At 35.7% G+C, this 24,291-nt stretch overlaps 2 protein-coding genes across 3 annotated transcripts in view; one reads left to right on the top strand and one right to left on the bottom strand.

The window, feature by feature from the left end:
- Positions 1-13,601, bottom strand: part of LOC128657226 (oocyte zinc finger protein XlCOF6.1-like) — a 126,672-nt gene extending 113,071 nt beyond the window's left edge. Inside the window, exon 1 of the mRNA XM_053711491.1 lies at positions 13,501-13,601. Within this exon, the coding sequence (XP_053567466.1) occupies positions 13,501-13,513 (13 nt within the window). The 5' untranslated portion in view covers positions 13,514-13,601. The remainder of the gene's footprint in view (positions 1-13,500) is intronic.
- Positions 13,602-13,662: 61 nt separating this feature from the next.
- LOC128657224 (gastrula zinc finger protein XlCGF57.1-like) overlaps positions 13,663-24,291 on the top strand; it is a 129,755-nt gene continuing 119,126 nt past the window's right edge. For both annotated transcript variants that reach the window (XM_053711489.1, XM_053711488.1), the window contains exon 1: positions 13,663-13,739. The gene's annotated coding sequence lies outside the window, so the exon portion shown is untranslated. The remainder of the gene's footprint in view (positions 13,740-24,291) is intronic.

Below are 24,291 nucleotides of genomic sequence, written 5' to 3'. Positions count from 1 at the left end.
TGTATAGTGATGAAACATCACATGTTACTAGTAAGTAATCTGATTCCCATGGAATTTCCTCCAGTATTTTTAGGAGACTGGAAGAGTCTCTTAAATAAGAGTCTAGTTTTTTCACATGCAGTTGAAGAAACTTATCTATATATGCAGATAAATTAGATGTCAGGGAGTTTATTCCCAATATTATCGGACGTCCTGGAGGATTTTTTATGTCTTTGTGTATTTTGGGGAGTCCATAGATAATAGGAATTCTCGGGTAAATTGGGTATAAATAGTCGTATTCTTTGTCAGTTATAATTCCACATGTTTTAGCCTTCTCTAGGTGATGTTTTAAGAAGATTTGATATACTCTGGTGGGGTTACTAGTCATTTTCTTGTATGTGTTAGTATCAGCCAATAATTTAAAAATCATATCATTATATTGTGATTTGTCCAGAATCACTATACCTCCCCCTTTGTCTGCTGGTTTAATGATAATTTCATTGTTCTTCTCTAATTCTGTTATTAGTAGTTTTTGTTTTCTAGTAAGGTTCTGTTTTTTCGTCTTTTTTTCTTTTAAGTTACTTATGTCAGTTGTTATTAATTTTTCGAACGTGTATATATATTTACCTTTTTCATTTTTGGGGTAAAAATTTGATTTTCTTTTTAGGTCAGTGTGTATATAGCCTTTTTCATCTTTAAAGAAAGTTTTTGTTTCTCTTATTTTGTTGGTTTCACCATTAGATGTTTCTATTGGATTTTTTATAAAATATTTCTTTAATGTCAAATTTCGGACAAATTTGTGTGCATCTATAAATGTATTGAATTTGTCTATTGTTTGCGTAGGTGCGAAAGATAGCCCCTTATTCAATATTTGTTTCTGTTCATCATTGAGCTGAATTTTGCTAAGATTATATATTCCCTGTTGGGTTTTTACTTCTTTCTTTTCATTTCCTGAAAGTGTGCCCTCTGATGAAATTGTTGTTCTTTCTGATCTTTTTGGTCTCCCTCCTCTTGTTCCCCTCTTTCTGAATTTCTTCTCTTTCTTCTCCCTGAGTTTTGATTTGGGCCTAGTTCTAAAAAAGAGGGATGTTGGTTTGTGTTGGTTGTGTGTGGTGTGTTTTTATCTTCTTCCCTTCTTGGTTCTTTAATTTCATTCCTTTTTGGTGGTTCATAATTTTCTAGAGCTGAGAATCTATTGTAGTTGCTAAATGATTTATTGTGTGTATTTTGGTATTCGTTGTAGGTGTTACCTGATTGGTAATGTACTCTTTGTTGTTCATGTGTTCTTTTATAATCATTATGATTTTGATAATATGTTTGGTTGTGCTGAAACCTCACATGTTCTTGAGGTCTCCTATTACGCCAGTAATTATTCTCATTGTAGTAGTTGTTATAAGGTTCATTTCTATAGTAATTATGTTGTACGGAGTCTGTCTGATGGTAGTTTTTTTCTTTTTTGTATTCTACTCTTTGCCAGGATGGTCTTAAACTATAATCCTTCTGTTCTCTTTTTTCAATTTCATTATGTTGTGACTTGTGGTTGTATGATCGTTGTTGTTCGTTTTGTGCATTATATTCAACTTTTTTTCTCAGTATTTTCTAGTTTGTTCCCTCTCCCTCTCCCTAGTTCTTGTTTAGTTTTGATCAATAATTGTTTTATTCTCTTTTTTTGTATTCATTCAATTCTTTAAATTCATTTATTTTACTTTCTACTTTCTAAATTATTGATCAAAACTAAACAAGAACTAGTAAATAATAAATTTAAGAAATTTGAAAGAGATAAAAATGACTATTCTGCATTCCAACATAATCCTAATGGAGAGGAATACATTAGCCATAAATGGAGAGGGAACAAACTAGAAAATACTGAGAAAAAAGTTGAATATAATGCACAAAACGAACAACAACGATCATACAACCACAAGTCACAACATAATGAAATTGAAAAAAGAGAACAGAAGGATTATAGTTTAAGACCATCCTGGCAAAGAGTAGAATACAAAAAAGAAAAAAACAACTACCATCAGACAGACTCCGTACAACATAATTACTAAACTACTACAATGAGAATAATTACTGGCGTAATAGGAGACCTCAAGAACATGTGAGGTTTCAGCACAACCAAACATATTATCAAAATCATAATGATTATAAAAGAACACATGAACAACAAAGAGTACATTACCAATCAGGTAACACCTACAACGCATACCAAAATACACACAATAAATCATTTAGCAACTACAATAGATTCTCAGCTCTAGAAAATTATGAACCACCAAAAAGGAATGAAATTAAAGAACCAAGAAGGGAAGAAGATAAAAACACACCACACACAACCAACACAAACCAACATCCCTCTTTTTTAGAACTAGGCCCAAATCAAAACTCAGGGAGAAGAAAGAGAAGAAATTCAGAAAGAGGGGAACAAGAGGAGGGAGACCAAAAAGATCAGAAAGAACAACAATATCATCAGAGGGCACACTTTCAGGAAATAAAAGAAAGAAGTAAAAACCCAACAGGGAATATATAATCTTAGCAAAATTCAGCTCAATGATGAACAGAAACAAATATTGAATAAGGGGCTATCTTTCGCACCTACGCAAACAATAGACAAATTCAATACATTTATAGATGCACACAAATTTGTCCGAAATTTGACATTAAAGAAATATTTTATAAAAAATCCAATAGAAACATCTAATGGTGAAACCAACAAAATAAGAGAAACAAAAACTTTCTTTAAAGATGAAAAAGGCTATATACACACTGACCTAAAAAGAAAATCAAATTTTTACCCCAAAAATGAAAAAGGGAAATATATAGACACGTTCGAAAAATTAATAACAACTGACATAAGTAACTTAAAAGAAAAAAAGACAAAAAAACAGAACCTTACTAGAAAACAAAAACTACTAATAACAGAATTAGAGAAGAACAATGAAATTATCATTAAACCAGCAGACAAAGGGGGAGGTATAGTGATTCTGGACAAATCACAATATAATGATATGATTTTTAAATTATTGGATGATACTAACACATACAAGAAAATGACTAGTAACCCCACCAGAGTATATCAAATCTTCTTAAAACATCACCTAGAGAAGGCTAAAACATGTGGAATTATAACTGATAAAGAATACGACTATTTATACCCAATTTACCCGAGAATTCCTATTATCTATGGACTCCCCAAAATACACAAAGACATAAAAAATCCTCCAGGACGTCTGATAATATCGGGAATAAACTCCCTGACATCTAATTTATCTGCATATATAGATAAGTTTCTTCAACTGCATGTGAAAAAAACTAGACTCTTATTTAAGAGACTCTTCCAGTCTCCTAAAAATACTGGAGGAAATTCCATGGGAATCAGATTACTTACTAGTAACATGTGATGTTTCATCACTATACACATGTATAAAGCACAGTGATGGAATAGATGCAATCAAACACTATCTAACTGACGAAGGTGGAATGCCACTAAATCAAATTGAATTCATCTTAGATGGAATCAATTTTATCTTAACACATAATTATTTCCTATATGACGGTGCTTTCTATGAACAGGTTTGCGGGACTGCCATGGGCACAAAATTCGCCCCCAGTTACGCAAACCTGTTCATGGGCCTATGGGAAGACAATTTTTTCAACAATAGTTCATACAAAAAGAACATTATACTGTACAAGAGATACATAGACAATGTCTTTTTTATATGGAAAGGCAATGAGGAAGATCTGACAAACTGCATACAGACCATGAACAATAACAATAAAAACTTAACTTTTACACACACCTTCAGTAAAGATAAAATTAGCTATTTAGATCTAGAAATCTCAACAAATAAAGACAAAATTAATACAAAAACATTCTTCAAAGAAGTGGATGCAAACAATTACATCCACTGGGAAAGCTGCCATTTAAAAAGATGGAAACAAAACATACCTAAAGGACAGTTTCTAAGATTAAAAAGAAACTGCAATGATCCCAAAGTCTTTGAAGAACAAAGTGAAATTTTTAAACAAAAATTTATAGATAGAGGTTACAATATATCACAAATAGAAAAAGATATAGAAGAAGTTAGGAACATTAATAGATCAGACATCCTGAATCACAATACCAAGAAAAATAAACTTCCTAACACAACAAACGACAAAATAAATGTACCATTTATCACTCAATATGGAGAAGATAAGCAGGCTATAGAAAAAATCATAAATAAACACTGGAACATCCTCAGCTATGATCTAGATATTGGACCTCTACTACCAAAAAGGCCAAGATTTATATATCGGAGAGCAAACACCTTAAAAAATAGATTAGCACCATCAATGAAGAATAACAGATGTAAAAACGTTGAGAAAGGGGTACTAGGAACTGAACTAAAAGGTTTTTATCCTTGCCATATCTGTAAGGCCTGCAGGCACTCAAAAAAGACCCACACATTTACATCTAATAATACGAAACAAACATACAAGATAAACAATACTATCAGGTGTATGGACAAAAATATAATTTATCTTATAGAATGCAAAAAATGCAATCTACAATATACAGGAGAAACAGAAAGAACTATAAGAGAAAGGATACGTGAACACATCCTGTCTATAGAAAACTCAGAAGAGAAAAGGAATTTAGAATTACCTGTCCCAAAACACTTCAGACTATGTAATAACTGCAATCTAAAATTCTTTAATTTTACAGCTATAGAAAAGATAAAGAAAAACATTAGAGGGGGTAACCAATCCACAGCACTACTACAAGCAGAAGCAAAATGGATTTTTAAATTACAAACACTACAGCCAAAGGGTCTCAATATAGATTTCAACCTAAACAGCTTCTTAAAACAATAAAACACCCCCAAATAGTCAATAATATAAGTCCACACAATAATGATGAAATTTTGAAAAAATCTTTTTACAAAAAAGAAAAAAAAATTTTCAGATAGAAAAATCTCTAATTCTTCAATAAACGACTAAGATTGGAGAAGTATATATATATATATATATATATTTTTTGATCGTATTATATCTGAAAGAATATTTCTCCAACATTTTTTCCATACAATCATAGATTCTTTCCATACAATCATAGATCTCTAAACCCTTCAACAAAAGGATCACGAATATGTTTAAACATATTCAAAAACCTCTATACGAAACATAACAATACTCTTTCAGATAATCATAGGTCTCCTCAACAAAGGAATATGAGGGTCAAAACAAGTTTTTTAATAAAAGTATAAACATACCATATATAAATATATTATTACCAAATGATCTTCAACAAACGACAAAGCATTTTTCCCTCTGACTTTACCAAGTATTTTTTGTTTATATCTTCAGAAATTTTGTTTATATCTTCAGAAATTCCTGTTTACACCTTCTCACATCAGAGTAGCTTAAAAACATTTTGAAAACATCTTGTAAACAACCAACAATTCACAACTAATAATGAGAAAAATGTAAAAACCAGAAATGACATTACAAACTTTTTAACACGCATTTTCTACTTTTTAACACGCATTATCTACTATTATATCTGCACGCAAAAAGTTCTTCGCTTTCTACATCATTACAATTATGAATGAATATTGCTACATCTATGGGTGATACACAAAATGTAACCACAAAGAAAATTGCCTACATCTTTATAATTAGGAATGAATATTGTTACATCTATGGGTGATACACAAAATGTAACTACAAAGACAATTCAAAACAGCTGCATGCCCATCCATTGAAAAATAAATTGAATGATTGAATACTAAGTATCTAATTGAAGAAATTGTGCAAATAAAAAGACCGCCAAACCAACACACAGTATTACAGCTTGAAAAAGGCCAGTGTAACGGCCGAAACGCGTAGCGAAATACTGTGGAACTAACAAAGAAAAGATTTTACCTACTGAGGCTATAAACAATACCTGATATAAGCCCAGTTTTTTACACCTCCCGCTTTTTGGATAAGCGGTAAAAGACGGATCAAAGCCTTCAAAGAAAAACACTTCCAATTTGTATCAACTCCAGCACTTCAGACTATACCAGCAGACCGCTACAAAGACTACCCACATCAGAGGGATACGGAGCTGCACACAGTCAGCGGGACCCGACATCCTCCAGCAAAAAAAGAGCGCAACAACTCGAACCAGGCTCCAGAATCTGTTAGGAGTACAGTAAGTCCTAACGCTCCTTACTCCAATACTTCCTTAGACCGTAGAGCTTTGGTAAATATAGTTCTTACCTCAACACATATTGACAGTGTTTAACACTCAAGGATACTGGTGCAAAAAGGAGTGTCTAATATAAACTGACACAAATTATCCAAAAAAAGCTTTTAAGAAAACGACTTTTAAAAACAAATCCACCGGTGGTTTTTCTTTTTCTTTTACTATTGAAACTGGGTTACCAACGAATACAAAAATTCCTGTGCAACTTAAATTGCCATACACTAGTCGGCCGACTATTAGCAAGTTTATAATTGCAGCAATACAGTTTTAACCGTAAATATACATTTTTACATTTTTAGCAATATATGTTTTATGAAATATTTGTAAGATTTTAAGCAACAAATATTTGTAAGATTTTAAGCAACAAATGTTCAAACATTTTCCTTTCCTTTCTCATATGACAGTGATTTGTGTGAAAGATAATAATTGTTGATACCAGGAACAAGCATCTAGACCAAGAATATTTTTCTATATATAGTAACACTAGAAATATTAGGAATAGCAAAACTCTACAAGCATAAAGATCCCTTTCAACTGTATATTTGACTTTTTTAGACTGTGTACTAGGTTTTCAATGTACTAGGTACAACACTCTAACGAGTCCTATTTTTAAAACATTTTCAAACACACAGTTTGTTTCATTGTATTTCATATGAACATATTGTCATTAAACATATCGTTACCAAACATATTGTTACTATACACCTATACCATTAATCTTGTAACACTAGTCATAGACTTCACATATTGGTTACAAGACATATCTGTCTAAACTCAATCAGTACTTGTAAACCACTTGTCACAAAGTGAAATTTTTAAAGAGATTTTTTCTTATTTTTCAAATAAATATATTTGTTATATAAACAAGTGTCAAATCTTTTATACAAATTCCCTTAGATAAGGATACTGAATAATCAAGACAGGGGTAAAAGCATTCATTTGCGCCTACACTCCAAAAATTTCCAAAACCTTTTATGTAAGAATGCAGCAATACTTCAGCTCCATTCAATGAAAGAATACCTAGATATCCTCAGGAGCATGAACATGTCGAGGAACACTATATGTATAATGTTGTTACAAGCACTGCTGCCAAATACAGAGCACACACCTGAGCCTACCTCCGTATGCTCTCATGATAAGAACTGCTGCCATATACAGAGCACACACCTGAGCCTACCTCAGTATGCTCTCATGATAAGAACTGCTGCCATATACAGAGCACACACCTGAGCCTCCCTCAGTATGCTCTCATAATAACTGCTAACATATATAGAGCACGCTCCTTAGCCTCCCTCAGTATGCTCTCGTGAAAAGCACTACGCCCATATATACAACACAATCCAGAGCCTACCTCAGTATGCTCTCCCTACCAGCACTGCTGCTATCTATAGACCATGCTCTTGACCCTTCCTCCATAGAAAGAAACTGGGTTTCAACAAGGGAGACCAAGAGAAAGTGGTAAATGTGATAATAGAAGTAAATTAAACTTTAATTTAATTATACACTAAGTTAACAGAGAAACTTGATTTTTCAGTTTGATTTGCCTTCATTTACAGGTAGCGCTGGTGAAGCTCTGCATCGTTACACTAGGTGCTGCCATCTTGTAGCGTTAGTGATCTTGTACTCTGTGACAAAAGCGCTGCTCATGAACAGATCAGTGATGATGTTGTCTGTTTGACAGCTGAATTGGGCACTTTTACTTAATGTGCATCATAAACCGTGTTCGGCAAGTGCTCCAAGTGAACTCAAGCTCGCTTGGAGCGTTTTGTGAAAACTTCAAAGCGAGGCACAGGGCGTTCGCTCAGTGCTCTGATGACTCAAGTCCCAGCATTTCCAGCGTGCGGGTAAAGCTGGGACATTTCTGGGCAAGCTCAGATGCTTGTAAACATGGCAACCTCCACGAGCAACACACGTGTGTATATATATATATATATATTTATTATTTATATACACACACATGTTGCTCGTGGAGACTGCCATGTTTACAATAATGTAAAAAAATCATGTTGATTTGTGAAAGTATTATTAAGTTTACAACACTATATATATATATATATATATATATATATATATATATATATATACATATACATACACACACACACACACACAGTATATATATATATATATATATATATATATATATATATATATATATATATATATATATATATATATATATATATATATATATATATATATATATATATATATATATATATATATATATATATAGTCCATATATGCAATGTGACAGCGCCAAACATAAAGGTGATAATTTCTTTATTTGGATACGAAACCTTAAAAAATTAAGTTTTGGACCTACATGGTCCTTAATCATGCATATTTATAACAGGTGAACACAGACATTTAAAAAGGCTATCTGAACCAATCAAATCACACATTGCTCCTTAATTCATATTAACCCCTACCTATCCAGGTTAGACATACAATAAAATAGTGACATCTAGTGGTATCAGAAGCAGAAATACAAAATAATAAAAAACAAATGCAAATCATAGTCCCTATTCAGACCGTATAGATGGAGAGTATTAAAAAATGTGATCCACCATACCTCCTTTTGTTTTAATCTGAGTTCTCTATTCCCCCCTCTCCTATATTGGGGAATATGATCAATGACCTGAAAACGGAGCTGACAGACAGTATGACCCATTTGTGTAAAATGTGCTGAAAATGGCAGTCATATCTTTGGATCTTATTGAGGTTTTGTGTTGGCAAAATCTATCCCTAACAGCCTGGGTGGTCTCGCCAATGTAACATAGCACACATGGGCATTTTAGGATATAGATGGCATAATCTGTCTGACAGGTATATAGACCATTAATTTTAAGTTGCTTTCTTTTGTCATTTTGAGCCAAATATTTACCTTTAATGACAGAATTACATTGAACACAAGGCAAGCAAGGGTAACATCCTTTATTGGGAGTAGTTAGATAGTTAATAGGTTTAGTTGTACCCACATCTGCCCTAACTAAATTATCCTTTAGTCACTAAACCCAATTTTTTTTTTCATGATTCAGATAGAGCATGCAATTTTAAGCAACTTTCTAATTTACTCCTATTATCAATTTTTATTCATTCTCTTGCTATCTGCATTTAAAAAGCATGTAGGAGAACATTTTTTTGTTGTTGTTTTTAAACTGTACCATGTACTTGCTAATGAATATGGAAACAATTTTTTAAAAAAAAGTATGAATGCAGTTTTTATGGTTACCAATATGTAAAATATAACGACTGTATAGATTTACTATTTTTTTTTTTATATATTAATTAAATATTGCAGTATTATTAGGAACACCATTTCCCAAAGCCACTTTTATGAAGACCTGTTAAAAATATAACAAAAGTTTGTTAACAATAGAAGAAATATCAGACACCTTTGAAACCTCAAGTCAATAATAGACTTTCCACCTTAAAGGGACACTGAACCCAAGTTTTTTCTTTCGTGATTCAGATAGAGCATGCAATTTTAGGCAACTTTCTAATTTACTCCTATTATCAAATTTTCTTCATTCTCTTGGTATCTTTATTTGAAATGCAAGAATGTAAGTTTAAATGTCGGCCCATTTTTGGTGAACACACTGTGTTGTTCTTGCTGATTGGTGGATAAATTCACCCACCAATAAACAAGTGCTTTCCATGGTCCTGAACCAAAAAATAGCTTAGATGCCTTCTTTTTCAAATAAAGAAAGCAAGAGAATGAAGAAAAATTGATAATAGGAGTAAATTAGAAAGTTGCTTAAAATTCCATGCACTATCTGAATCACGAAAGAAAAAATTTGGGTTCAGTGTCCCTTTAATGAACAAATCCACCTTAAGATGAAAAGCAGAGAGGAATGAACCAATTAGAGCCAAGGGGAGGGGTATTTAAAGACTTCTCAGACAATTGTCCTTTAACTTGAAAAAGCCTTGAAAGAAGATCAACTAGAGCCTTATCTCTGCGCAAAGAATACATTTTATTCCCCCCTTGGGACTAATCTTGAATAGCCATTTTTCAAGAGTTACTATTGGCCAGAACGCTGCACATGACCACAATGTGACACGTGAAGCGGAAGTCACAGAAACCAGCAACTTTGAAAGATCAGCTGACTATTATACGGAGCCAAGTTTTGGATCAGGGCATTGGACAGAGGGCATTGGACAGAGACCAGCAAGTGACGCAGGAGCGTCTGAAGAGCAGTCCAATCGCCATACACGGAGGAGCTGAGACGCTGCCAGATTGAAATATCTAGGATAGGTAATGAATTTACCTCCTGAGAGTAAGCAAGATACCCTTCTTTCCCCTTACACCTGCATATGAGTGGGAGTCCTGACAGGCTATAGAAAATATCAGGTCTGTTGTAAGGGAAATTCAATCAGACTGCTTTTTAAACTAGAACTGAGCTATCAATTCCAAGCTTATTCATATGGTGGTGTTTGATATAAAAGTGACGTATTGTTTTTATCAGTTTTATGCAACTAGCACCTTATTTCTTGTTAAGAATTGTAACCTATGCAAATAGGATTGTAATTGTAGCATATGCAAATATATTTTAATACATAGTATAAAAGAGAGATTTATAGTGACCGGTCACTTGAATATAGCGAATATAGCACCTTCGATATAGTGCATGTGTATTGCATCTTTTTAACGTATAGCATATGGTATTTTATGGAGAGAATAAACGGAAGAATTCTTATTATAAATCCTTTTTCTAGTTGTGATCATTTTTAAAGGGACACTGTACCCAAATTTTTTCTTTTGTGATTCTGATAGAGCATGCAATTTTAAGCAACTTTCTAATGTACTCCTATTATCAAATTTTCTTCATTCTCTTGGTATGTTTATTTGAAAAGCAAGAATTTAAGTTTAGATGCCGGCCCATTTTTTGTGAACAACCTGGGTTGTCCTTGCTGATTGGACAGCACCAATAAACAAATGCTGTCCATGGTTCTGAACCACAAATTTGCTGGCTCCTTAGCTTAGATGCCTTCTTTTTCAAATAAAGATATCAAGAGAACGAAGAAAAATTGATAACAGAAGTAAATTAGAAAGTTGCTTAAAATTGCATGCTCTATCCGAATCATGAAAGAAAAAATTTGGGTACAGTATTCCTTTAAGCTTGACTAGCGCTGTTCCAAACCCCTATTTTTTCTTTATAAACCTTATTAAACCCGATTTAGTGCTCTCTGTATGTGTTATAGTCCTATTACTTTTAAGAACCCAAAGAATACTTTGCTGACTCCCTGCCGTTGATTCCTTTACCTCTGAGGAAATTGTATGTTTCTCTGCAGCCTGTAAATTCAGTGTCATTCCTGAGAATTTCATCAGACGCAGCTTATTCAGTTCCAGATCTCATCCCTTCCTCATTTGTTTCAGCTCTCACTAATTTACAGCCTCACAGGTCTGCTTTGAATTCTCAGTAAGTAATTGTTTCACATTACTTTTGTTTCAATCTATGAGAAATATCTATTTTAGCTATATTAGGTCTGCTGACAAGTATAAGTTACCAGCTTAAAACTACCAATTGCTATAGCTGTTATACTTTTAGCTAAAAACTAACTAAAGTTTTTATCATTTGTGAGCAATTAACTGAAAGCTATTTAGTTAAATGTTGCAGTATGTGACCAACAACACCACATACACAATATACTAATTTCATAGCTCTGTGCCTATAAACCACATTAAAGCAGCAAATAATAAGTTAATTAAAGGGACAGTCTAGTCCAAAATAAACTTTCATGATTCAGATAGAGAATGTTATTTTTAACAACTTTAAAATTTACTTTTATCACCAATTTTACTTTTTTCTCTTGGTATTCTAAGTTGAAAGCTAAACCTAGGAGGTACATATGCTAATTTCTAAGCCCTTGGAGGCCGTCTCTTCTCTGAGGGCGTTTTAACAGTTTTTCACCACTAGAGGTTGTTAGTTCATGTGTGTCATATAGATAGCACTGTGCTCAAGCACGTGGAGTTTAGGTTAGACAGCTCTGATTGGCTAAAATGGATGTCTGTCAAAAGAACTGAAATAAGGGGGCAGTTTTTCAGAGGCTTAGACACAAGGTAATCACAGAGGTAAAATAAACGGATTATCTATCTTTTTAAACAATAACAATTCTGGTGTAGACTGTCCCTTTAAAATGATATAAAAGTTAATTGTATGCTAGTGCTAAACAGTACAAGCACACACGTGCATGACATAATACAATGGAAAGTGACTTAAAGAAAAAGTACCAAACAACCTTTTAAACTATTGTTTTTTAAAGATGAAACTGGAACCATGAGCAAGTGCTGATTGGTAGGGACACTGATACCGAGTGTGTGGACTTGATGAAAAACTCATCACTAACACCAAGACTATAGCAGCTTTTTAAACTCTGCTTAGCAGAAATTCTGTACTTCACCAGTATACTACTAACCCCTATATCCCTTTAAGGTAATCAGTTAAATGAGGTTTCCGGTTCGTTACTGTAAATGTTATCCCATTCTGATGACAAAACCACTTGTGTGCAATGCTGAATTCCTCCAGGAGAATTTAGACCGCCAGAGGCGAGCTGCGGAGGACAGGGGCGCGTATATGAGCACCTGTCCACCTCAGCTTGATAAATTGACCCCTAAAGCACATCAGAGATACGCAGTACTATAGAAAGGGTCCATATGCCATTTATACACTCTCCCCTTATATATAAACATTTAATAATTTATGTTCCCTCAGCCTCACACACAGCAACCTACTCACTACCTTATATACAGGAATATAACATTTTAGAAGGTCTCCCTCTGCCTCACACTGAGCCGCCTCTCAGTACCTTATATATATAGAACTGTATTATTATAGGCTCTGCCTTACACATACAACCAGAGAGATTGCTTGTCTCACATACATTGCCCCTCCTCATTACCTTATAAACAGATCTATATTATTAAAGAGAGGTTTTCCGTGTCTCATATACACAACCCCTTCATATTAACTTATATACAGATCTAAATTATTATACAGATTTTCCGACTGCTGCACACACATCCAAACCTATAAGCTTATATGATATAACCTTAGATATAAGTTATTATGAGGTTCCCACTGCATCACACACACACGCAGCTCCCTACCCAGTACCCTATATACAGCTATATAATACTATAGAGAGGCTCTCTCTGCCTCACACATCCAGCTCCCTCCCCAGATCATGTTGTTTCATACACACACAGGCTTCCTTTAGTACAGCATATGATTATGCAGGTACATAATGCTAATACAACGGTGGCTTTGCTTGTGTTTACTTACGTGAATCAGCCATGTAGAATACGGATAGTGTAGCAGCTATTTCCCTTCCAGCAGAAGGAGCTATGATGTCATAAGTCACATGGCTGCCCTGACCACACGGGAAAGAGAACTACTGGAAGTAACTGGGTGGGTAGGTTCAATGTAGCTTCCGGTGTGTACCATGTGATCGTTGCCGTCCTGTTGTTACTATTGTACGGAACAAGCTGCTACCGTCTCAGCAATCTATACGGTTGTTTTATGTAGGTAACGTTCTAATTGGTGATGTGTCTGTACATATATATATACACACACACGCACCGGGGAGATTTTATATGAGAGGCAGAGAGAACCATACTATTAAGTGTCTGTATATAAAGTACTTGGGTTTGTGTTAGGTCTGTGAGGCAGAGGGAACCTCTCTATAATATATATATATATATATATATATATATATATATATATAAATGTGACGCACTGATGGGGACTGTGTGTTTGAGGCTTAGAGACCCTCTCTATTATATGTAAATCTTCGTTTACAGTACTGAAGGGGGGGTTGTTATAAGGCAGAAGGAACCTCTCTATAATATTATGTATCAGTATATAGTATTCTGGGGAGGGGGCTGTGTGTGGGGGCACAGGGGACAGCAATATGTTTTATATGTATATAATATCAAAATTAAAGAGGAGAAAAGACATCCACAGTATGGGTGGGTGTCAAGGAATGACAAGGCTGCACACTCAAAATCCTTAGCAAAAAAGCTTTTATTAAATCTTTATGTAGATCATTTGACAGACTCCCAAACCCCTTACAACTGCAAAAAATAAAAATAAATTACAGAACCCAAAATAACAGATACAGTAACATTCAAAATTATGAGCCTATATTGTCCTAATGTTCCTTTAAATCTGTAAACCAAGAGCTGAGTTGTTTGAGCACTTAGTGTATAAAACACGCACACGTAGCTTCCAAGTAGACAAACTGCAACAGTTCTCTTAATGGTATCCAATTCACACTTGCAATAAAGAGAAACAAACTTGTGTTTTTAAGTCCTCGGCTTAATCACAGACCGGAACAACACCACTTAAATAATTTAGAGCACTTAGTGTTAAAACACGCTCCAGCACTGAAGCCATGGCGGTTCACTTTATGCACCCCATTACTAGCAATGTTAAGCGACAGTGAGCTTTTAGGTATAATAACATAGATAAAATATAATATCCTTATTCACTGTCAGACAGAACATGTTGCCCTTTAAATTAAGAGGAGGATCTGAGCACATTAAGGAGGAGCTGAAAGTTGGATAAAAAGCCAGCACTCCATAACCATAGCATCTGATGAAGTCCTGTAAGCCAGCCCTTTTTCTGGGAGGGGCGAAACGCGTCATGCTGATGCTCATCTAACCGGCAACTTCAAACTGTGAGCCGACAAACACTCTGCTTGATTCCCCACCCGCAATATCTGGATTTGGTAACCGACGGCAAGGATACACTCTGGGAGCACGTCTAAAGGAACACATGACGAGAAGACATAAGAGTACCAGATTGCTGTATTATCGTTGGTTTTCCACAAAGTTGAGCGGTGAGAAATTTGGGGCACTATGCAAAGCGAGTATTAATTGTCCTACACTAAATAGTGCTGGAGCGTGTTTTAACACTAAGTGCTCTAAGTTATTTAAGTGGTGGTGTTCCGGTCTGTGATTAAGCCAAGGACTTAAAAACGCAAGTTTGTTTCTCTTTATTGCAAGTTGCAAGTGTGAATTGGATACAATTAAGAGAACTGTTGCAGTTTGTCTACTTGGAAGCTACGTGTGCGTGTTTTATACACTAAGTGCTCAAACAACTCAGCTCTTGGTTCACAGATTTAAAGGAACATTAGGACAATATAGGCTCATCATTTTGAATGTTACTGTATCTGTTATTTTGGATTCTGTCATTTATTTTTATTTTTTGCACTTGTAAGGGGTTTGGGAGTCTGTCAAATGATCTACATAAAGATTTAATAAATGCTTTTTTTATTAAGGATTTTGAGTGTGCAGCCTTGTCATTCTTTGACACCCACCCATACTGTGGATGTCTTTTCTCCTCTTTTAATTTTGATATTATTAGTATATGACTGCTTGCACCTGTAACTAAATCCTGGGATAAGTGTGCACACGACCGTTGTTATATATCTGTAAATAAGGTACTGGAAAGGGGGCTGTGTGTGTGAGGCACAGGGGACCACAGTGTGAGCGTATAACATATAGTTCTTTTATGTGTGCTCTTTGTTTCTGGGTAGGATGTGCTGACTCTCAGCTGCGTAACTAACCAAGTCAGTAAATCAGCTATAGACTGATGTGTTATGCGTGTAATATATGTGTGCAAATGTGTATTGTGTGTGTGTAATGTTGTTTGAGTATAACTGTATTAGTGTGTGTGTGTAACTGTGTTTATACTGTGTTTGTTATAAATGTGTAGCAAATTGCGGGAGGAGCAGCACAATTCCACGTTTCCACATAATATGTAGCTCCATATAAGGCCTATAAACTGTGTTTTGTTCTTTATATTAGATTGTGTAGAAGTGCAGTACATATTAGGCAGAGGGAATATATCTGTATATGTGGTACTGGGGAGGGGCTTTGTGTGCGCTTGTGCAGAGGGAACCTCTCTATAATATATATCTGTATATAAGGTACAGGGAGGGGCTGTGTGTAATGCATAGTCAAATGCCTATTATAATGTAAACTTACATAGTGACTCTGTAATGCTATTTCCCCCCCCTATAAATGGGTTAAACACATACTTAAAGCACTGCTAGAGACCTGTGGTGATCCAGTTGTACGACTAGCACTGATCATTGGATAAGCGTCCATTGATCATTGTGCTGCAGGTCCTGAGCAGGACTTTAAAGGGATATGAAACCCAAACATTTTATTTGGTGATTCAGACAGAGCATAACAGTTATTAAAAAGCTTCCAATTTACTTCTATTATTAAATTAGCTTTGTTCCCATGTTATTCCGTAATGAAGAGATACCTAGGTAGGCACCTGGGGCACTACATGACATGAACTAGTGCTGCCATCTAGTGGTCTTGCAAACAGATACCATTCTTGCACAACTGCTGCCATATAGTGCTCCAGAAATAGGCCGGCTCCTAAGCATATGTCCCTCCTTTTCAACCAAGAGAACAAAGAAAAAATGATAATATAAGTAAATTAGAAAGTTGTGTAAAATGGTTTCATGTCTCTTTAACAATTAAACACATATCACTACAGTGTGGCTAGGGTTAAAATGATGACTACTACCTCTTTATAGTATTATATATCTGTATATAAGATGCTGCAGAGAGGGCTGTGTTTGTATGGAACCTCTATACTAAGGTTTTGTAGAAGTTGGCTCTGTTTGAGTGAGAGGGAACCTGTCTGTGATAATATGTATCTCTATAAGGTATTGGGGGCATTACATATACGGCGCCGGCATTTCCTAAGTGCCGTAAGTTGGATAAACTAGCGATGTCCAGAAATGAGCGTAAATACAAATTTCTGGAATCGCCAGTGACTTACAGCACTTTAGAAACTGCTGGCGCCTAAGAAAAGTAAAGAAAATAACAAATCTCCCGTAAAAGTCTAACATGCCTCCCAAAAATAAGCCCGACACGTAAAACCCCTATATCCGCAATCCCCCCCTCTCATTACTAATATTAAATGTATTAACCCCTAGACCGACAACCAACCACAACGTAATATGCCTATTTAAACTATTAACCCCTATATCCGCCATCAAACCCACAACGCAATAAACCAATTCAAGTATTAACCCCTGAACCGCCATAGCCCACATAGCCTATTAAATGTATTAACCCCTAATCTGCCGCTGCCAACGTCGCCGCCACTATAATAAAGTTATTAACCCCTAAACCTAAGTCTAACCCCAACCCTAACACCCCCTAACTTAAATATTATTTAAATAAATCTAAATAAATTTACTATTAACTCAATTATTCCTATTTAAAACTAAATACTTACCTATAAAATAAACCCCATGATAGCTACAATATAATTAATAATTACATTGTAGCTATTTTAGGATTTATTTTTATTTTACAGGCAACTTTGTATTTATTTTAACTAGGTACAATTAACTATTTAATAGCTACCTAGTTAAAATAAATACAAATTTACCTGTAAAATAAATCCTAACCTATGTTACAATTACACCTAACTACACTATCATTAAATAAATTAAATTAATTAACTACAATTACCTAAAATTAAATACAATAAAATAAAATAAACTACAATAAAAAACAAACACTAAATTACAGAAAATAAAAAAGAATTACAAGAATTTTAAACTAATTACACCTAATCTAATCCCCCTAATAAAATAAAGAAAACCCCCAAAATAATAAAATTCCCTACCCTATACTAAATTACAAATAGCTCTTAAAAGGGCTTTTTGCGGGGCATTGCCCCAAAGTAAACAGCTCTTTTACCTGTAAAAAAAGAAATACAACCCCCCCCAACATTAAAACCCACCACCCACACACCCAACCTTACTCTAAAACCCACCCAATCCCCCCTTAAAAAAAACTAACACTACCCCCTTGAAGATCACCCTACACTGAGCCGTCTTCACCCAGCCGGGCGGAAGTCTTCATCCGATCCGGGCAGAAGTCTTCATCGAATCCGGGCAGAAGAGGTCCTCCACACGGGCAGAAGTCTTCATCCAAGCGGCATCTTCTATCTTCTTCCATCCGATGAGTAGCGGCTCCATCTTGAAGACATCCGACGCGGAGCATCCTCTTCCATAGACGGCGACTGTAGAATGAAGTTTCCTTTAAATGACGTCATCCAAGATGGCGTCCCTTCAATTCCGATTGACTGATAGAATCGGAATTACGGTAGGAAAAATCCTATTGGCTGATACAATCAGCCAATCGGATTGAAGTTCAATCCGATTGGCTGATCCAATCAGCCAATAGGATTGACTTCGCATTCTATTGGCTGTTCTAATAGAATGCAAGCTCAATCCTATTGGCTGTTTGCATCAGCCAATAGGATTTTTCCTACCTTAATTCCAGTTGGCTGATAGAATTCTATCAGCCAATCAGAATTGAAGGGACGCCATCTTTGATGACGTCATTTAAAGGAACCTTCATTTTACAGTCGCCGTCGATGAAAGAGGATGCTCCGCGTTGTATGTCTTCAAGATGGAGCCGCTCCTCGTCGGATGGAAGAAGATAGAAGATGCCGCTTGGATGAAAACTTCTACCCGTGTGGAGGACCTCTTCTTCCCGGATTCGATGAAGACTTCTGCCTGGCTGGGTGAAGACGGCTCAAGGTAGGGTGATCTTCAAGGGGGTAGTGTTAGGTTTTTTTAAGGGGGGATTGGGTGGGTTTTAGAGTAAGGTTGGGTGTGTGGGTGGTGGGTTTTAATGTTGGGGGGGGTTGTATTTCTTTTTTTACAGGTAAAAGAACTTATTACTTTGGGGCAATGCCCCGCAAAAAGCCCTTTTAAGGGCTATTTGTGATTTAGTATAGAGTAGGGAATTTTATTATTTTGGGGGGCTTTTTATTTTATTAGGGGGCTTAGATTAGGTGTAATTAGTTTAAACTTCTTGTAATTTTTTTTATTTTCTGTAATTTAGTGTTTGTTTTTTTTTGTAGTTTATTTTATTTAATTGTATTTAATTTTAGGTAATTGTAGTTAATTAATTTAATTTATTTAATGATAGTGTAGTGTTAGGTGTAATTGTAACTTAGGTTAGGATTTATTTTACAGGTAAATTTGTATTTATTTTAACTAGGTAGCTATTAAATAGTTAATAACTATTTAATAATTATTGTACCTAGTTAAAATAAATACAAAGTTGCCTGTAAAATAAAAAGGAATCCTAAAATAGCTACAATGTAATTATTAATTATATTGTAGCTATCTTAGGGTTTATTTTATAGGTAAGTATTTAGTTTTAAATAGGAATAATTGAGTTAATAATAGTAAATTTATTTAGATTTATTTAAATAATATTTAAGTTAGGGGGGTGTTAGGGTTAGACTTAGGTTTAGGGGTTAATAACTTTATTATAGTGGCGGCGACGTTGGCGGCGGCAGATTAGGGGTTTAATACATGTAATAGGCTATGTGGGCTATGGCGGTTTAGGGGTTAATACTTGAATAGGTTTATTGCGTTGTGGGTTAATGACGGATTAAGGGTTAATAGTTTTAAGAGGTAGTTTGCGATGTTGGGGCTGGCGGATTTAGGGGTTAATAATTTAGTTATTACTTGCGGTGTGGGTTTGATGGCAGATATAGGGGTTAATAGACTTTATTAGTTATTGCGGTGGGGGATTGCGGTTGACAGGTATATACATTTTGCGCATGCGTTAGGTGTTTATTTTTGCAGGAATTTTAGGGAGTTACAGTGCTCCCATACTCAGCGCAAGGCTTGCTACGGCTGCCTTTTATGGCGAGGTAAAAATGGAGTAAGATTTCTCCATTTTCGCCACGTAAGTCCTTGCGCTGGATATTGATTTACAACGCGGTCTCATGTTAGCCTATGGGAGTAATAATTGCGAGCGACGGGTGAAATATACGCGCATAACTTGTATGCTACGCCGTATATGTAAATTGTGTAAAATCTGGCGCCGGAGGATTTTGCGGGCGACACTGCATATGTAATGGAGGCCTGGGGAGGGGTCTGTATGTGTGAGAGGGAACATCTCTATAATTATATACATATACAGTGGATAAAAAAAGTTTACACACCCTGTTAAAATCTCAGGTTTCTGTGATATAAAAAAATGAGACAGAGATAAATCATTTCAGAACTTTTTCCACCTTTAATGTGACCTATAAACTGTACAACTTGATTGAAAAACAAACTGAAACTTCTAGGTGGAGGGAAGTAAAAATAAAAAACTAAAATATTATGGTTGCATAAGTGTGCACACCCTCTTATAACTGGGGATGTAGCTGTGTTTAGAATTGAGCAATCACATTCAAAATCATGTTAAATACGAGTCAGTACACACCTGTCATCATTTAAAATGCCTCTGATTAACCCCAAATAAAGTTCAGCTGTTCTAGTAGGTCTTTCCTGACATTTTCTTAGTCGCAACCTACAGCAAAAGCCATGGTTCGCAGAGAGCTTCCAAAGCATCAGAGGGATCTCATTGCAGGGTACGTCCTCTAAAAAAAGACAGTTAATGACCAAGGACGTACCCTGCACGTCCTTGGTCTGGAAAGCAGCTGGAAGCGATCCTGCTTGCTTCCAGCTGCTTTCCGGTTATTGCAGTGAAGCCTCGATATGGAGGCATCCTGCATGGCCATCCGATGCAGAGAGAGCCACTTTGTGGCTCTCTCTGCACCGGACATCGATGGCTGGTATCGTTGGTGGGTGGGAGGCGGGTGGCGGCCATCGATAGGCCCAGTGATGTGGAGGGGGCGGGATCGTGGGCGGGGATAACAGGGGGCGCACACGATGGGGAGGGGGCGGGTACGTGCACGGGGAGGGTACGGGTGGGAACCGCTACAATACAGAAAATATGGATCATAATGATTAGTGATCAGGGGGTGTTGGGTTGGTCTGTGGGAGGGAAGCTACACTACAGAAAAAAAACTGGGGGAAAAAAAACATAACATTTTTTTTTCTGCAAACTGGGTACTGGCAGATAGCTGCCAGTACCCAAGATGGCCCCCGAAAAGTCAGAGGGGGACGGTTAGAGAGATGGTTGGGAGCTAAGGGGGGATCCTACACAGCAGCATATGTAAATATGCTATATTTTTAAAAAAAAAAAAATCAAAGATACTCTTTATTTTAGTACTGGCAGACTTTCTGCCAGTACTTAAGATGGCGGGGACAATTGTGGGATGGGGGAGGGAAGGGAGCTGTTTGGGAGGGATCAGGGGGTGTGATGTGTCAGGTGGGAGGCTGATCTCTACACTAAAGCTAAAATTAACCCTACAAGCTACCTAATTAACCCCTTCACTGCTAGTTATAATACACGTGTGATGCGCATCAGCATTTAGCGGCCTTCTAATTACCAAAAAGCAACGCCAAAGCCATATATGTCTGCTATTTCTGAACAAAGGGGATCCCAGAGAAGCATTTACAACCATTTGTGCCATAATTGCACAAGCTGTTTGTAAATAATTTCAGTGAGAAACCTAAAGTTTGTGAATAAGTGAACAATTTTTTTTATTTGATTGCTTTTGGCCGTGAAATGGTGGCATGAAATATACAAAAATGGGCCTAGATCAATACTTGGGGTTGTCTACTACACTAAAGTTAAAATTAACCCTAGAAGCTCCCTACATGCTCCCTAATTAACCCCTTCACTGCTGGGCATAATACACGTGTGGTGCGCAGTGGCATTTAGCGGCCTTCTAATTACCAAAAAGCAAAGCCATATATGTCTGCTATTTCTGAACAAAGGGGATCCCAAAGAAGCATTTACAACCATGTATGCCATAATTGCACAAGTTGTTTGTAAATAATTTCAGTAAGAAACCTAAAGTTTGTGAAAAAATTTGTGAAAAAGTGAAGGATTTTTTCTATTTGATCGCATTTGGTGGTGAAATGGTGGCATGAAATATACCAAAATGGGCCTAGATCAATACTTTGGGATGTCTTCTAAAAAAATATATATTCATCTCAAGGGATATTCAGGTATTCCTGAAAGATATCAGTGTCCCAATGTAACTAGTGCTAATTTTGAAAAAAAAAAAGTGGTTTGGAAATAGCAAAGTGCTACTTGTATTTATGGCCCTATAACTTGCAAACAAAGCAAAGAACATGTAAACATTGGGTATTTCTAAACTCAGGACAAAATTTAGAAACTATTTAGCATGGGTGTTTTTTGGTGGTTGTAGATGTGTAACAGATTTTGGGGGTCAAAGTTAGAAAAAGTGTGTTTTTTTCCATTTTCTCCTCATATTTTATAATTTTTTTATAGTAAATTATAAGATATGATTAAAATAATAGTATCTTAGAAAGTCCACTTAATGGCGAGAAAAACGGTATGTAATATGTGTGGGTACAGTAAATGAGTAAGAGGAAAAATACAGCTAAACACAAACACCGCAAAAATGCAAAAATAGCCTTGGTCCCAAACGGACAGAAAATGGAAAAGTGCTGTAGTCATTAAGGGGTTAAAGGTATCAGTCAGGAGAACGGTACAAAATAATTTCCAAGGCATTAGATATACCATGGAACACAGTGAAGACAGTCATCATCAAGTGGAGAAAATATGGCACAACAGTGACATTACCAAGAACTGGACGTCCCTCCAAAATTGATGAAAAGACGAGAAGAAAACTGGTCTAGGAGGCTGCCAAGAGGCCTACAGCACCATTAAAGGAGCTGCAGGAATATCTGGCAAGTACTGGCTGTGTGGTGCATGTGACAACAATCGCCGTATTCTTCATATGTCTGGGCTATGGGGTAGAGTGGCAAGACGGAAGCCTTTTCTTAGAAAAAAAAACATCCAAGCCCAGCTAAATTTTACAAAAACACATCTGAAGTCTCCCAAAAGCATGTCGCAAAAGGTGTTCTGGTTTGATGAAACCAAAATTAAACTTTATGGCCATAATTCCAATAGATATGTTCGGCGCAAAAACAACACTGCACATCACCAAAAGAACACCATACCCACAGTGAAGCATTTTGGTGACAGCATCTTGCTTTGGGTCTGTTTTTCTTCAGCTGGAACTGGGGCCTTAGTCAAGGTAGAGGGAATTATGAACAGTTCCAAATATTGGCGCAAAACCTTCAGGCTTCTGCTAGAAAGCTGAACATGAAGAGGAACTTCATCTTTCAGCATGACAACACCCCAAAGCTTACATCCAAATCAACAAAGGAATGGCTTCACCAGAAGAAGATTAAAGTTTTGGAATGGCCCAGTCAGAGCCTAGACCTGAATCCAATCGAATATCTGTAGGGTGATCTCAAGTGGGCTGTGCACAAGAGATGCCCTCACAATCTTAGATTTGGAGTGTTTTTGCAAAGAAGAGTGGGCAAATCTTACCATGTCAAGATGTGCCATGTTGGAAAAATCATACCCAAAAAGACTGAGTGCTGTAATAAAATCAAAGGGTGCTTCAACAAAGTATTAGTTTAAGGGTGTGCACACTTATGCAACCATATGATTTTAGTTTGTTTTGCAATTGAGTTGTACAGTTTATAGGTCACAATAAAGGTGGAAAAAGTTCTGAAATGATTTATCTTTGTCTCATTTTTTGACATCACAGAAACCTGACATTTTAACAGGGGTGTGTAGACTTTTTATAGCCACTGTATGTGTATGTATACATATATATATATATATATATATATATATATATATATATATATATATATATATATATATATATATATATTGGCTGTATAGAAGATACTGGTGAGGGGTCTGTGTATCTGTGTATGTGTGAGGTAAATGGAACTTATATATATATATATATATATATATATATATATATATATATATATATATATATATTACAGTAAGCACATTGAATTTATCTTATTTAAAATGTTTAGTTCTATGTAATGAAATAACTTTGCAATACATTTTCATGATTTATTTTTTTCCTTTTTCGTGTCACTTGGTTTCGAAAATTAAGCAATTTCTAATTCTAAGAACTTGGTTTATACTAATTATAACAGAACAGACAAAACTTACTATGTGTAAGTATGTCAAAAAAGTATGCTTTTATGCACTATTACTTTGATGCTTGGTCAAAGTAAGATACAAGGAAAGATAAACAATAACTTTTATTCTGTTTTATTAAAAGACTGCAAGTATTAGTGATGTCCTGCTGCCCACACTTAAA

The sequence above is a fragment of the Bombina bombina genome, chromosome 4, assembly GCF_027579735.1.
Source record: "Bombina bombina isolate aBomBom1 chromosome 4, aBomBom1.pri, whole genome shotgun sequence".
Lineage (NCBI taxonomy): Eukaryota > Metazoa > Chordata > Amphibia > Anura > Bombinatoridae > Bombina > Bombina bombina.
This window is presented reverse-complemented; position numbering and strand designations above follow the sequence as displayed.